Source organism: Coregonus clupeaformis, unplaced genomic scaffold, assembly GCF_020615455.1.
Source record: "Coregonus clupeaformis isolate EN_2021a unplaced genomic scaffold, ASM2061545v1 scaf0874, whole genome shotgun sequence".
In the NCBI taxonomy this organism is placed as follows: Eukaryota; Metazoa; Chordata; class Actinopteri; order Salmoniformes; family Salmonidae; genus Coregonus; species Coregonus clupeaformis.
This window is the reverse complement of record NW_025534328.1, coordinates 17,501-32,185: the sequence shown is the minus strand read 5'-3', so window position 1 is coordinate 32,185 and position 14,685 is coordinate 17,501. Positions and strand designations below refer to the sequence as shown.

General features: G+C 46.1%; 1 protein-coding gene across 1 annotated transcript in view; it reads left to right on the top strand.

The window, feature by feature from the left end:
* Nucleotides 1-487: 487 nt before the first annotated feature.
* LOC121577400 overlaps nt 488-14,685 on the top strand; it is a 17,905-nt gene continuing 3,707 nt past the window's right edge. Inside the window, 8 exon segments of the mRNA XM_045216966.1 lie at nt 488-752; nt 1,598-1,641; nt 1,965-2,030; nt 3,010-3,076; nt 3,337-3,732; nt 3,735-4,646; nt 9,325-10,086; nt 13,765-14,110. Of these exon segments, the coding sequence (XP_045072901.1) occupies nt 684-752; nt 1,598-1,641; nt 1,965-2,030; nt 3,010-3,076; nt 3,337-3,732; nt 3,735-4,646; nt 9,325-10,086; nt 13,765-14,110 (2,662 nt within the window). The 5' untranslated portion in view covers nt 488-683.

The window sequence follows — 14,685 nt, the reverse complement described above, 5'->3', positions numbered from 1 at the left end:
AAAATCTGGAAAGACAAAATGCACAGTTCCAAATAATTCATCATGTCCCTAAGATTTTATAAATCAAGTCTAAAATGTTGCACAGACAGTGGACACAAAAAGTAGGAAGAACATAGGTGCTAAACAATAAAGCTAGACAAAGTTCACTTCAATGCATCCTTTCTGCGCAGGTTGAAGTTGATGTCATGAGTCTTATCCTCGAGGCAGAACTTCGATTTCCCTTCAGATAGGACAAATGCAAAGTCAAAATTGCTTGTAAAAAATTGTCACAAATAATGAAACCAAAAATTAGCTTTTTGGTCTTCATTTAAGGTTAGGGTTAGGCATTAGGGTTAGCAATGTGGTTAAGGTTAGCAGGTTGTATGACTTTGTGGCTGTGCTAGCTAGTGACCACTCTGCAGAGCTGCCTCCAGAACAAAGATTCATGACGAAAAACGCTAACCTGCCCTTTCTGCATCCTGTCTAGCGCCTTCTGCGTTGCCAGGACGACCAAAAGGGGCTGACCCCGTCCACGTGACAGATAGCTCTACTCCTCTCCTGCTTCGGGGTGTAGTGTGTGCTCTGTTGTGCTGTCTGCTTCCACTGTGACAGATTTTGGGGAAAGGGAAAGTGGTCTGCTCTGGTCTTGCCGCCAGACAGTGGAGTTGGTCGTCTGGACCGAGAGAGGAGTCGGGCATTGAAAGATGGAGCTCTCTGCGGTCGGGGAACGCGTTTTCGCCGCGGAAGCCATTCTGAAACGCCGCGTTCGCAAGGTGAGCATGCCGCCGTTTTTTTTGTCGCTGCAGAAGAGCAGACGTGGGCGAGGGTCTCCGCGGCGTGCTTCGAGGGCGAGAACCGAGGATCTGTTTTTTCCACGCAGTGACAACGGGGAGGCCTTATTGTAGCTAGCAGCAAGCGGATGCTTCTCTAGCAAGCCGTTTGAGCTAGCCGAGAAGCTAGGTAGTGTGCTGTGCTGATGGTTTGCAGTGGGGTGTCGTACAAAATAGCTAGCTAACGTTACACAAAAGAGTCGGCGTGGGAAGACAACGTAAACTTTAGCTAATTAGCAATGCCAATTTAAAATAAGGGCCTGGTTTACGGTCAATGCAAATCTATGCTTTGTCTTTGACTTTTTACCAAGATAGTTAGACTAGAAAGAGATAATTGCACCCCACATACTATACGCTACCTTGCCAAACCATACATTAAAGTCGACTGAGTGTCATTAACTTCAGCTAGCTAGCAGCTAAATTAGTTTTTCCCTCTCTAGCTACAGTAAATGTTTTGTCCAGATGACAGTGGAACTAATTCGCTAGCCAGCCTGTCTGTCTGCTTGCTAGTAGTGTTTTGTTGCATCTTTTCCCTCTAAAATGAGAAAACAAAACAAGGAAGGCGTACCAGCCAACTTGTTAGTCAGAACTGAGCCAGTTTATATTACTCAATGTATTGAGTTAGTCTGATTTAGAGTAATAAGTTACTCTTAATATTTATCTTATTGATCATGAATAGCTAGTTAACAAGAAGGCATTTTTGCTCTTACACTAGCTATAAAATGGCTTAATACAGGATTGAACACTTTTGGGCTTTTTCTGATTCCTCTGTACCTTTCTCTCCACAGTCTCGCCTAGAATACCTAGTCAAATGGAAAGGATGGGCACTGAAGTAAGTGATTGCATTCCTAACTAAAACATTCATTCTGAATTTTAAATCATACCAGCAATCACCTTGTCTGAAGAGACATTTACATTTTAGTCATTTAGCAGACGCTCTAGAGACATTTTGTGTCTTTTGGCGACCTATACGTTTCCTATTTATTCCATAACATGAAAACGTTTGCCTGAAATCCAGACCTGTTTTGTGCTAAAGTTCCACTCCTTGTACTCTGTGTCATATGCCAAACATGGAGTGGAATGTTAGCACAAACAGACTGTTACCCAGGCTATGAAAATGTAGAATAAAACAATTGTGTTACCTCTTTGCTTTAGACACAGTACTTGGGAACCAGAAGAGAATATCTTGGATGACAGACTGATCGCAGGATTCGAACAGAAGTGAGTGGAACAGTTAACAGTATTTCTAGATTTACACATTATTCAATTCCTTTAAAGACAAGTGACGTTTATGACACAGAGACATTTGAGAAATCAACAAAAAGGGGAATACTTTATAATTATCTCTCCCATTCTCTCTCATCCCAACATCAGTTTTCATGTTCTCCACCCTAACTTGCTTCAATTTTTTTCCCAGCTCCCCCCTCTCTCTCTCTCTCACCCTCTCTCTCTGCTCTCTTGCGCTATCTCTCTCGCTCCCTCTCTCTCGCTCTTTCACTCTGTCTATATTTAAACGTCTTATATCTCTGTATAAATCCTCTCTTTGTCTCTTCCTGCCAAACCCACTTCAAAGCACTCTGCTGCTTACAGAGGGATCGTGTTTACATGGAACTAAAATGATCCCATCAAGAAGAGGAGGAGAGCCTGTGTCTGGCTCTGTTCAATCTTAGACTTAGTCAAACAAACGTCAAACTGTTATTTAATTTTTTCTTCATTCAGATCCCTATTAGCTGACGCCATAGCAAACCAACCGCTAGCTAGTCGTCCTAGGGTCCACTGTTCTGCTTTCACACACCCAGCCTGTGTCTCAAATGGCACCCTATTGCCTGTATAGGGCACTACTTTTGACCTAAGCCCATAGGTATTAGGTCAAAAGTAGTGCCCTAAATAGGGAATATGGTGCAATTTGGGACGCCACCCCCGGTCTTTTGATCATCCCTGTCTAACTCACAGTGGAAGTTGGGATGTATGAGAAACAGGATGTTACATTAATAAACTTCTCTCTCAGTTGACTTTGAACTGTCTCAATGTAGGCCTAGATGTTATTACTTAAATAATTGGCTCAATCCCAATTCAACCCATCCCGGCCCATTGTATTCAGGCAGGCTAGGGTCAGGGTAAAAAGATGTGGAACGTATTGTGCTGTTGTGACATTGACTTCATCGGGTGATTAATTGTAATCTCTTTGTTTCTTTCTCAGAGAGCGTGAGAGAGAACTCCACGGGCCAAAGAAGCGGGGACCCAAACCCAAAAACCTTCCTACCAAGGTATTGTTTTGGATGTTCTCGTATGCCACTATCACAACCACACCAAAATTAGGATTAGCTAATATATTACCGGGTACAATAAGAATGTAAGAGCAAGGCAAACCCTTTCCTGCTTGATGTTATGATGTTGAATTTCTCCTTTTGAGGTTACAACTCACTTTACTCTCTCTCCACTCTCCTCTCTCTCCTCGTCTCTCTCTCTCTCCTCTCTCTCCTCGTCTCGCTCTCTCTCTCCTCTCTCTCCTCTCCCCCCTTCTCAGGCTCATGGAGCCCAGAAGAGAGAGACCACCACCACTCGAGCCCCACGCTCCACTTCTTCCTCCTCTCCTCGAGCCCCTCCCTTCTCCTCCCATCCCCCTTTCCCCTCCTCCGCTCCAGCGCCCTCCCCTAAACTCAACTCCCTGGCGGCGACACACAAGCTGAAGAAAGACATTCGCCGCTGCACTAGTATGTCCCGCCGCCCCTTACCCCGCCCCGACCCCCTGGCCGCTCCCGGATCCTTCTCCGGCCCCAGCGGGTTGCCCTCGCGGCCCCCCGTCTCCCCCTTCTCAGAGACCGTCCGCATCCTCAATCGTCGCGTCAAACCACGCGAGGTCAAACGGGGTCGCATCATCCTAAACCTCAAGGTCATCGACAAACCAGGAAGTGGAAGTGGAGGCGGAGGAAGGGTGGCGGGGGTAACCGGAGGGCGCCATCCGGCTCCATGTCCCTACAAGGGGGTCGTCAGAACATCCCCTCCCGGAATAGGATCATAGGGAAGAGGAGTGGAGAGGCTCCGTACCGGCCCTTCCAGCCCATGCTGGGCTTCCCCATGTACGGGAAGCCGTTTGGTCTCCAGTGTGGCGGCCCCGGACCCCTACACCTTCCACACTCAGCCACAGGCTCCAGTACAGGGGCCTCAGGGGCTAGGGACACCCAGCCACCCCCCTCTCCCTCCAGCTCCAGTGGATCCCCCGCACCCGCCCAGAACCAGCCTACCCCTCCTGGACCGCAGGCCCAAGCACAACCCGCCTCTGGGTCGGCTCCCAACTTAAGCCCCCAGTCTACCCCTAGCAACCCCCCAGAGCTCCAGAAGAACCAGAATGCTGAACGAGGACCAAACCCCCTCCTTCCCTCGTCCCCCTCACTCTCCTTTGCTTCCGGGTCCTCCTCTTCCTCCTTCGATGAAGAAGAGGATGATGATGCTCTGGACCTTTCTGTGCCTCAGGAAGGGAAGAGGAAGCTTCGCCGCCGGCGCCGGCAGAAACGCCAGCCGCCCTCCGTCAGCACCGCCTCCCCTCCTCACCCCCCGGCCTTCGGCACCTGCCCCTTGACCTCCAACCCTCAGAGGGTCCCCGCTGAGGGCGACCCCGACTGGCACCCGGAGATGGTGGCGAGCAGCGCCAACGTGGTCGTGACCGACGTCACCACCAACCTCCTCACCGTCACCATCAAAGAGTTCCCCTCCCCCTCCTCCCGCCCCGCTTCCCCCTCATCTGCTGCCTCCCCCCAACCGATACACCCCAAAAATATCACCTCCTCCTCACCCCCCTCCTCCACCACCACCACTGAAGAACCCCCCACAACCCAAGCCATAGGAAGAGATTAAAGAAGAGGCAGAGTTCAATGAATTAGCCTGGCTCCCTTATCTGTTTGTGCTGTCTTGGCCAACTCATATGGTCATTGTCTGGGACCAGGCTAGAGATTAATGCCATTTTAACACAGAAGGTAAAAAACGTCCAATAATAATGAAATTCAGGCCATAGAATATTGAAAAAGAGCGTTATTTTTTTCAACAGAATTGTACAAAGCTAAGAGCAGGGTGTGCAATATACCCCTATAATAATGCTGATTATCTATCTTAATACAGCATGATTTGTCTTCTGAGGATCAATAAAGTTTATTCAATTCATGTCCACTCACAACCTTGACTGTTTAGAGGCTGGTAATAGATACTTTCAGTCATAATAACATTCAAATCAATTCCATCTTTATTGTAGGGAGATTCATACAACCAATAAGTGTTTGTTATTTGTTCATATTTATACCCAGTTTTTTCATTGGAAGTCTAACTCTTTAAGGTTTAAATGAGGTGATGAAATGATGTTGCACTTGCTTTGTTGGACTTCGGCAATACTGCATTTCTACATTGAGATATTTAGCAACGCACTTGACTGCATTATTGACAACAACCGTATTCTATATCATTTCCTTATTCAATATCCACATGTGAATTTCAAGGCCTTTTGTTGTTGTTGTTGTTGCTCTCTCGAACGCACAGGCCTATATATGAGTATATATTTATATGCACAATGTTAATTCAGCTGCAACAATAATACAAATAAACGATGAAAGCATAGAAAGTTAAGTTATTGCTTTTCTTATTGCCATGTTCCAACGCCTGCCTTTAACTCGCTGTCGCCTGCAAGATTCCGGAATGTTTAGTATTCCGGAATGTTTAGTATTCCGGAATGTTAAATATTCCGGAACCTCAGTCAAGACTATAAGCTGACTCTCCAATTATTTAAGCTGTGGACTGCATGGAGTGTGATTAATGATGATACAGTATGTAACCTATCCATCATGTACACTTCTGTCTCTACCTACCTACCAGATATTCTCTGTGTAATAACCTTTAGTTCAAACCTCTCAATGGCCTTCTCAACCAGTTTGTGTTGGCGTTCTGATATCCTGGTCCCAGATCTGACCATCATCTGGTGCTGCCCCTGTTTCTATAGGGCCCCCCCTCTTCTCTCTCTCTCTCTCTCTCTCTCTCTGTCTGGTGTATCTGTACAATATTAGTACAATATTTAAAACTAAGCATGTGTTGCCTTATAGCTGCTCAGTTCCAACTCCACTGCATCTCGTCCGTATACTGTATTAGATAGATGGTGGATTGTCGTCTAGTCTTTGATACTGTGATAATAATAATACACATCGTACCACAAACACATCATCATTCAGCTGTTAATGGATAAAACAGATTATCTTGACTGTCATTGGTTAAACCAGTAGATTCTCTTGACTGTCATTGGCTAAACCAGTAGATTCTCTTGACTGTCATTGGCTAAGCCAGTAGAAGGAGGAGTCTTCATGTAGTTCTTGGTGATGTTTTAACAGTTGATATAAATAGGTTTTCTCTTTAAAGGGGCGGCACAACTTGGTGATGTTTTAACAGTTGATATAAATAGGTTTTGTCTTTAAAGGGGAAGCACAACTTGACATAGTGGCCTACATGTATACCAAACAGGCCTCTAGATTTCTTCTATTTCCAGTTTTTTTTTTTTTATCTTGTCTTTTTAAATTTTTCCAATTTTGGATGTAATTTCAAGAGCCATGTCATTGGCACTTCAATGTAATGACAAGAAACCGACCTGAAGAATCAAATACGAAATGTTTGTCCATGTAAACCGTTTTATGGGGGGGGGGTTTCATTTCGAGGGCTTTTCCTTATGTACCTCATTATACCTTTTGAATGAAGCATAATGTGTATGCTTTACCTTTGTAATAATTGCCTTTGATTGTTATTATTGTTGTTTTTGATTGATGTCCAATATGGGTTTGATAAGAATGGAAACCCCATGATTTAATTAATTATAAATGTGTGTCAAGACTGCAGTTTGTGTCTCGTAATATTGGTAATATGAATTATGTACATTGAATTGTATTAATGGTAATAATGATGATAATGACGAGGATAATGTTGATGATAACGTTGTAATAATGTAGCTGAAGCATGTTTTGCGAACCCTTATTGTACAGGTAAGGTGAGCGTGGTCATGTTAACGGTCGTTCGTTGTTGCTTTCTGTATGTGTTCTGTTGTACGAGGCTTTTAATAAAAAACACCTCCAAGACAGTTCCTTTTGTCGTTCAACTCTTCAGTTCTTTACAAATGACTTCCATGACCTCTGTAATATGGGGGTTATTGGGAGTTTATGGCTTTAAGATTCCATTTGTAGATTCAATCTGGAATCTTGGCTTTCAACTGAAGTTGAAAGTTGTATTTGATTCTCTATGGCTGGTTTCTCGGGCCCAGATCAAGCCTAGTCCTGGACTTAAAGCAGTAGAAGGTCTGGGGAAACTGGCCTGAGCTCAGACCACTGTGTTGGTAATTCCCTGATTGTCCACATGGTGGCACTGTTAACACAAGTCAGATGGGCAGGATTGTGCTCTTAGCCTGCACTCTTTCAGAAAAGGTTTGATGAGATGATGGTTGGGGCGATGGTTGTGGTTCCAGAAGTTGAGACAATATCTGTGGACACACGACTGTGAGCAAAGAAAGCTCCTCTTCCCATTGTCCTTCCCATTACCTGTATGCCTTGTCTACTACCGTCCTCTTCTACCACCCCTCCAGGCCTCCATCTCCCCTTTGCATCCATGTCCTCAAGTAACTCTTCTAGCACCTTCTCCCATCCAGCCCAGCCCACACTCTGGCAGGCCACCCATGGTCCCCCATTCTCTCCCCCTCCTCCCCCTCACCCATGGTCCCCCCTTCTCTCCCCCTCCTCCCCTCACCCATGGTCCCCCCTTCTCTCCCCCTCCTCCCCTCACCCATGGTCCCCCATTCTCTCCCCCTCCTCTCCTCACCCATGGCCTCCCATCCTCTCCCACTACCCTCCTCTCACCTCCGAACCCCACTCCCAGCCAGTCAAGCTCTGGATGGCCTCAATCCTCTCCAATTTGGTCTCCCCATTCCTCCTCCCTTCTCTCCCAGAACCAGCCCATCCTCCCTTCTTCTCACCCTCTCCCCTCTCTGCTCTCCCCATCTCTGGCTGGCCTCGCATTGTGGTTTAGGGACTGGGCCAGATGGGACTTCCTAGTGGGATTGCTGCCACTCCAGGACATCTACAGCACCCGGTGTCACAAGAAGGCCAATCAGATCATCAAGGACCTCAGCCACCCTCGCCATGGCCTGTCCACCCCGCTACCATCAAGAACGCAGAGACAGTACAGGTGCATCAAAGCTGGGACTGAGAGACTGAAAAACAGAGTTTCAGTACTCTGTCCTGAACTTAGTCACTGTTACTAGTCGGCTACCACCCGGTACTCTACCCTGCACCTTAAGAGACTGCAGACTATGTACATAGTAATGGAACACTGGTCACTTTAATAATGTTTACATACTGTTTTACCCACTTCATATGTACAGTTGAAGTCGGAAATGTACATACACTTAGGTTGGAGTCATTAAAACACTCCACAAATGTCTTGTTAACAAACTATAGTTTTGGCAAGTCGGTTAGGACATCTACTTTGTGCATGACACAAGTAATTTTTCCAACAATTGTTTACAGACAGATTATTTCACTTATAAGTCACTGTATCACAATTCCAGTGGGTCAGAAGTTTACATACACTAAGTTGACTGTGCCTTTAAACAGCTTGGAAAATTCCAGAAAATGATGTCATGGCTTTAGAAGCGTCTTATAGGCTAATTGACATCATTTGAGTCAATTGGAGGTGTACCTGTGGATGTATTTCAAGGCCTACCTTCAAACTCAGTGCCTCTTTGCTTGCTGTGTGTGGGCGATGTCGTATCGAAGTGTAGGTTTATGTTCCGGTCTGGTAATAGAGGATGTATGCCTCATACACACATCTGCTGTGAGCGCGCACATACACACACACACAATCCATAAACTGTTGTTGTATTTTGGCCTCTCTCTCTGTCTCTCTCTCTCTCTCTCTCTCTCTCTCTCTCTCTCTCTCTCTCTCTCTCTCTATCATACACACACACACACACATCTCTATCGTATTAGATGGTGTTCATAATGTTATTTGCCTCTTCACCTCCAATGACGCATCCCACACACACACACCCCACTCCTCTCGTCTGTCTCCCCGCCTACTCTGTCACGGTCCCCATAGTAACTACGTACGGAGGACAGGAGCGGAGCTTAGCAACACAGAGAGAAGGAGACGGTCTTTCGACTTAGGCCTGCTGACAGAACAATCGGCATTTCTACATCTGGAGAAAAACACAACAAACGCGTCTGTCAACCGCAGTCGTTTGTTTTCTGTGCGTTTGGAGGTGTTTTGGTGGGGTGTATTAGAAGATAGGCCATTCGTTTTATTTAATCATATAAAAAAAAGCAGGTAGATTAATCAACTGATAGGCTATCGAGGAGTGGATTATGAAATCGCTCGAGTGATGTAGGCTATAGCTAGCATTTTCATAGCTTAATGTATTCTAGATTGTGAGGGGAAAAAAACGGACATTATTTTTCAACCGACTCTATCTCTCCAACGGAATTTGATCTCTGATTTCTAGGTTAGTCTATTGATCGCTTTAGCCCATCTCGCCGCTATGAAGTTCGTTGTAGTCTTGGTCGGTGCTGGATCCGTGGTCTTCCTCGGCGCGGTCATCTGCATCATCGCCAGTGTTTACCCGCGGAAAGCTGCCGCGCCCCAGGACCTGTCCGATAACGCGACTCTGACTGCGGATAACCTGTTTTCCCCCGGCTCCGTGGCTCACGCAGGTTCCCTGGGCGCTCTCCATGGTGCTGAATCCTACGAGGGCGGTGGAGGAGGCGGCTTGGGGCTCGGGCTGGGGGGTCCCTCCACTCTCAACGAGCTCAGCCCCGGGGAGGTGACGGGTGGTGGTGGAGGGGCGCCGAAACAGTTCAGTTTCAGCCGGCTCATCTGCACTCCGATTCCCGCTGGAGAATGCAAGCCCAAGAGCATGAAGGAGCAGGCGGACGACCCTTCACTCTATGAGGATGAAGACTGGAGCTACCTCCGGACCACCGCGGACGACCTCCAGCAGACGGTAGTGCAGCAGAACGGCAAGATACTCATGGATCAGCGGACCATCCGGGAGCTGACGGGGAAACTGTCAGAGTGCGAGAGCGGCCTGGAGGAGGGGAGTCCCGGGCACTCCGAGCGGAGCCTGGGGGCCTGGGCGGGCAACCGCCGACTCATGGCCGGGGATGATGTGAGCTCGTCGGCCGCTGTGCAGCTGCAGACCGCTAGGGCCGTGGAGGAGCTGGAGAGGGCCATTCTCAACCTGAAAGACCGCATCGAGAAACTGGAGGTGGGTTGGGTGAATATTGAGTATAGCCTACCCAATAGCCCAAAGCCACAGGCTGTAGGCATATACAGGCTCGATACAAGCTAGCAATAGGCAAGCATATGAATAAGCTACTTTTGTAAAAAGTGTCAACAGTAGAGATAATGCGCCTTGGAGAGCATATAACACACATTAGCGCCTTGGGGTGCGCTTTTGATAGGCTGAGCCAGTGTGTTTTATAACGTCTTGATCATCTCCAGTCAGTCAGTGAACTAGGCCTATAGACTATAGGCTACTACGGTTAGCCTATGTATTATTTAAATGATCAAGGGACGTATTATGCAATATGCCTATATGGCTACTGATTGCTTGCCCCCAAACAGAGTGAATCTTTCAGTAGATAATCCAGAATAATGACAAACATGTCGCCACCAATTGTTAGCAATATCCAACACAGACAGAAAGACAGACAGACATGTTGCACAACCCAACGTCTCAACCTTATGCAACAAATAGGCTACAATATCAGCGCGGAAAAAGAGGCGTCCCACTTCTAGAACCCCCATTTGGCGCGCCCGTGATGCACGAGGCAGGGTATAGGCTATTTCACGTCATAACGAGGTAAATGCCCATGGGTCTAGTATCCCTAACAGCTAAAATATCCTAATGACATCAATTATTTTATTGACTTCAGGACCTCTAACGCACCCCTGCCCTCCCTCCTCCCTCCCTCCCTCCTGACTTTATAGACATCAGGACCCCTGACTCCCTCCTCCACCTCTCTTCCTCATCCATACATCCATCCATCCAACAACTCACAGCCTTTCTCATCAGCATCATTATCACCCGCTCCCTCAGCGCCAGGGGAGATATTTTCTTTCACTTGCTGTCTCTCCCCCCTCCCCACGCGCTTCTTACCTCCGCATCTGTCCACATCAATAAAAGATGAAGGGATGCTGGCTGAAGAGGAGAGACCTTGAGACTTAAGTCATACTGTGTGTGTGTGTGCACCTGTGTTTTTGCTGTAGCTTGCTCTCTCTCTCTCTCTCTCTCTCTCTCTCTCTCTCTCTCTCTCTCTCTCTCTCTCTCTCTCTCTCTGTCTCTCTCTCACTCTCTCTCTGTCTGTCTGTCTGTCTCCTGTTGCTCTCTCTTGTCGCAACCCTTTCACTTTCCTCTTAATTAGTTACACTCTCGCTCATACTCTTTCTCTCTCTCTCTTTCTCTTTCACCTACTCCTGCAACTCACCTACGCCTACTCCTTTCTCTCTCCCTTCCTCTCTTTTCACATCCTCTCGCTCTCCACTTTTACTCTTTCTCTATCTGCCTTCCTGTCTTTCTCTCTTTTCGTTGCTTACTTAAAGATGCATTAAGTCATGTCAGAAGCTAGCAGATTCATTACTTACCAACAACAACTGCAAGTTCCAATGAAACTACATCACGTAATTGTCTAACAACACTATCTATAATCTAGCAAAGAAGTTTAGTGGGTCAGAGTGTAATATTTATTTAGTTTCAAAGCACAAACGTTTGTTAGCACGTTTCTCACACTGGCTTCAGCTATGGGGGGAGCCAGCCTGCCCCACCAAGTGCAAGGGGTTGCCTAGCAACACGTGCCTTGGAGAGAGTCAAAGTCTGCATTGCATGACAAATTCCCATGATTTGTAAATCTGTTCGGACCGAACCACTAGCGCGACAGCTAATAGGGTGAAGCATCTCACAAAATAACTATATACAGTGCATTCGGGAAGTATTCAGACCCCTTGACTTTTTCCACATTTTGTTATGTTAAAGCCTTATTCTAAAATTGATTAAATAGTTTTTTCCCTTCATCTACACACAATACAACAACTGAAATATGACATTTACATAAGTATTCAGACCGGTTACTCAGTACTTTGTTGACAAACCTTTGGCAGCGATTATAGCCTCGAGTCTTCTTTGGTATGATGCTACAAGCTTGGCACAGCTGTATTTGGGGAATTTCTCCCATTCTTCTCTACAGAGCCTCTCAAGCTCTGTCAGGTTGGATGCGGAGCATCGCTGCACAGCTATTTTCACATCTCTCCAGAGATGTTCGATCACTTTCAAGTCCGGGCTCTAGCTGGGCCACTCAAGGACCTTCAGAGACTTGTCCCGAAGCCACTCCTGCATTGTCTTGGCTGTGTGCTTAGGGCCATTGTCCTGTTGGAAGGTGAACCTTCACCCCAGTCAGAGGTCCTGAGAACTTAGGAGCAGGTTTTCATCAAGGATCTCTGTACTTTGCTCCATTAATCTTTCCCTCGATCCTGACTAGTCTCACAGTCCCTGCCACTGAAAAACATTCCCACAGCATGATGCTTCCACCACCATGCTTCACCGTAGGGATGGTGCCAGGTTTCCTCCAGACGTGACGCTTGGCATTCAGGCCAAAGAGTTCAATCTTGGTTTCATCCGACCAAAGAATCTTGTTTCTCATTGTCTGAGAGTCCTTTAGGTGCCTTTTGGCAAACTCCAATTCGGCTGTCATGTGCCTTTTAATGAGGAGTGGCTTCCTTCTGGCCACTCTACCATAAAGGCCTGATTGGTGGAGTGCTGCAGAGATGGTTGTCCTTCTGGAAGGTTCTCCCATCTCCACAGAGGAACTCTGGAGCTCTGTCAGAGTGACCATCGGGTTCTTGGTCACCTCCCTGACCAAGGCCCTTCTCCCCCGATTGCTCAGGCGGCCAGTTCTAGGTAGAGTCTTGGTAGTTCCACACTTCTTCCATTTAAGAATGATGGAGGCCACTGTGTTCTTGGGGACCTTCAATGATGAATAAATGTTTTGGTACCCTTCCCCAGATCTGTGCCTCTACACAATCCTGTCTCGGAGCTCTATGGACAATTCCTTCAACCTCATGGCTTGGTTTTTGCTCTGACATGCACTCTCAACTGTGGGACCTTATATAGACAGGTTTGTGCCTTGTCCATTCAATTGAAATTACCACAGGTGGACTCCAATGAAGTTGTAGAAACATCTCAAGGATGATCAACGGAAACAGGATGCACCTGAGCTCAATTTCAAGTCTCATAGCAAAGGGTTTGAATACTTATGTAAATAAGGTATTTCTTTTTTGTTGTTCTAAAAACCTGTTTTCGCTTTGTCATTATGGGGTATTGTGTGTAGATTGATGAGGAAATACATTAATTTAATCAATTTTAGAATAAGGCTGTAATGTAACAAAATGTGGAAAAAGGGAAGGGGTCTGAATACTTTCCGAATGCACTGTATATAGCATTCACTAATCATAAACTATTTACATATAATAGAACTTTCGGTACATTTGTGGACAAAATTCTTACTTACTCAACCTTTAACATTTCTAATGTATTCATTAGACATGGCAAATAAAGTTGAAACTTGAACTTAAAACTTGATCTTCAGAATTCTCTTCCACCCACTCCTCCACAACCTTCTCTTCTCTTTCTCTCCCTCCATACTAACCTTTTCATCTTCTCTTTCTCTCCCTCCATACTAACCCCTTCATCTTCTCTTTCTCTCCCTCCATACTAACCCCTTCATCTTCTCTTTCTCTCCCTCCATACTAACCCCTTCGTCTTCTCTTTCTCTCCCTCCATACTAACCCCTTCATCTTCTCTTTCTCTCCCTCCATACTAACCCCTTCATCTCTCTTTCTCTCCCTCCATACTAACCCCTTCGTCTTCTCTTTCTCTCTCCTCTCACAGTTGGAGATCGGCCCTGCTGCCCTCAACCTCTCCGTTGAGACTCCACCCCCCAGCGCCGGAGTGGGCGTCAGCAGTGGCATCGGTACTAAAGTTCAAGGGTCACCGTCATCAGCATCAAGAACAGGAGGCGGTAGTGTCTCATCAGGGGGCCGGAAGGCCCCTGGGGGCCCTGGCAGAGGAGGTGGAGGTGGAAGCCCCTGGAAGGACCTGGAAGGAGAGCTGGAGAGGAAGATTGAGATGCTGGAGAAAGAGAGGAAGGCGCTGAGGAAGGAGACACAGACGCATCACAAACAGATAGACCAAGGGATTGATACTCTACACCACCGCATTGCAGAGCTGGAACAGAGTGAGTGGAAAAGAAAGGGGGAGGATGGAGGACTACTACTACTATCTGTTACTACTACTACTATCTGTTACTACTACTGCTATCTGTTACTACTACTACTATCTGTTACTACTACTACTATCTGTTACAACTACTACTACTATCTGTTACTACTATCTGTTACAACTACTGCTACTATCTGTTACTACTACTACTATCTGTTACTACTACTACTACTACTACTACTACTACTACTACTACTACTACTACTACTACTGCTACTATCTGTTACTACTACTACTACTACTACTACTATCTGCTACTACCACTACTATCTGTAACTACTACTACTACTACTACTACTACTACTACTACTACTACTATTATTACTACTACTACTACTACTACTACTACTATATGCTACTACTACTACTACTACTACTATATGTTACTACTACTACTACTACTACTACTACTACTACTACTACTACTACTACTATCTGTTACTACTACTATCTGTTACTACTACTATATGTTACTACTACTACTACTACTACTATATGTTACTACTACTACTACTACTACTACTATATGTT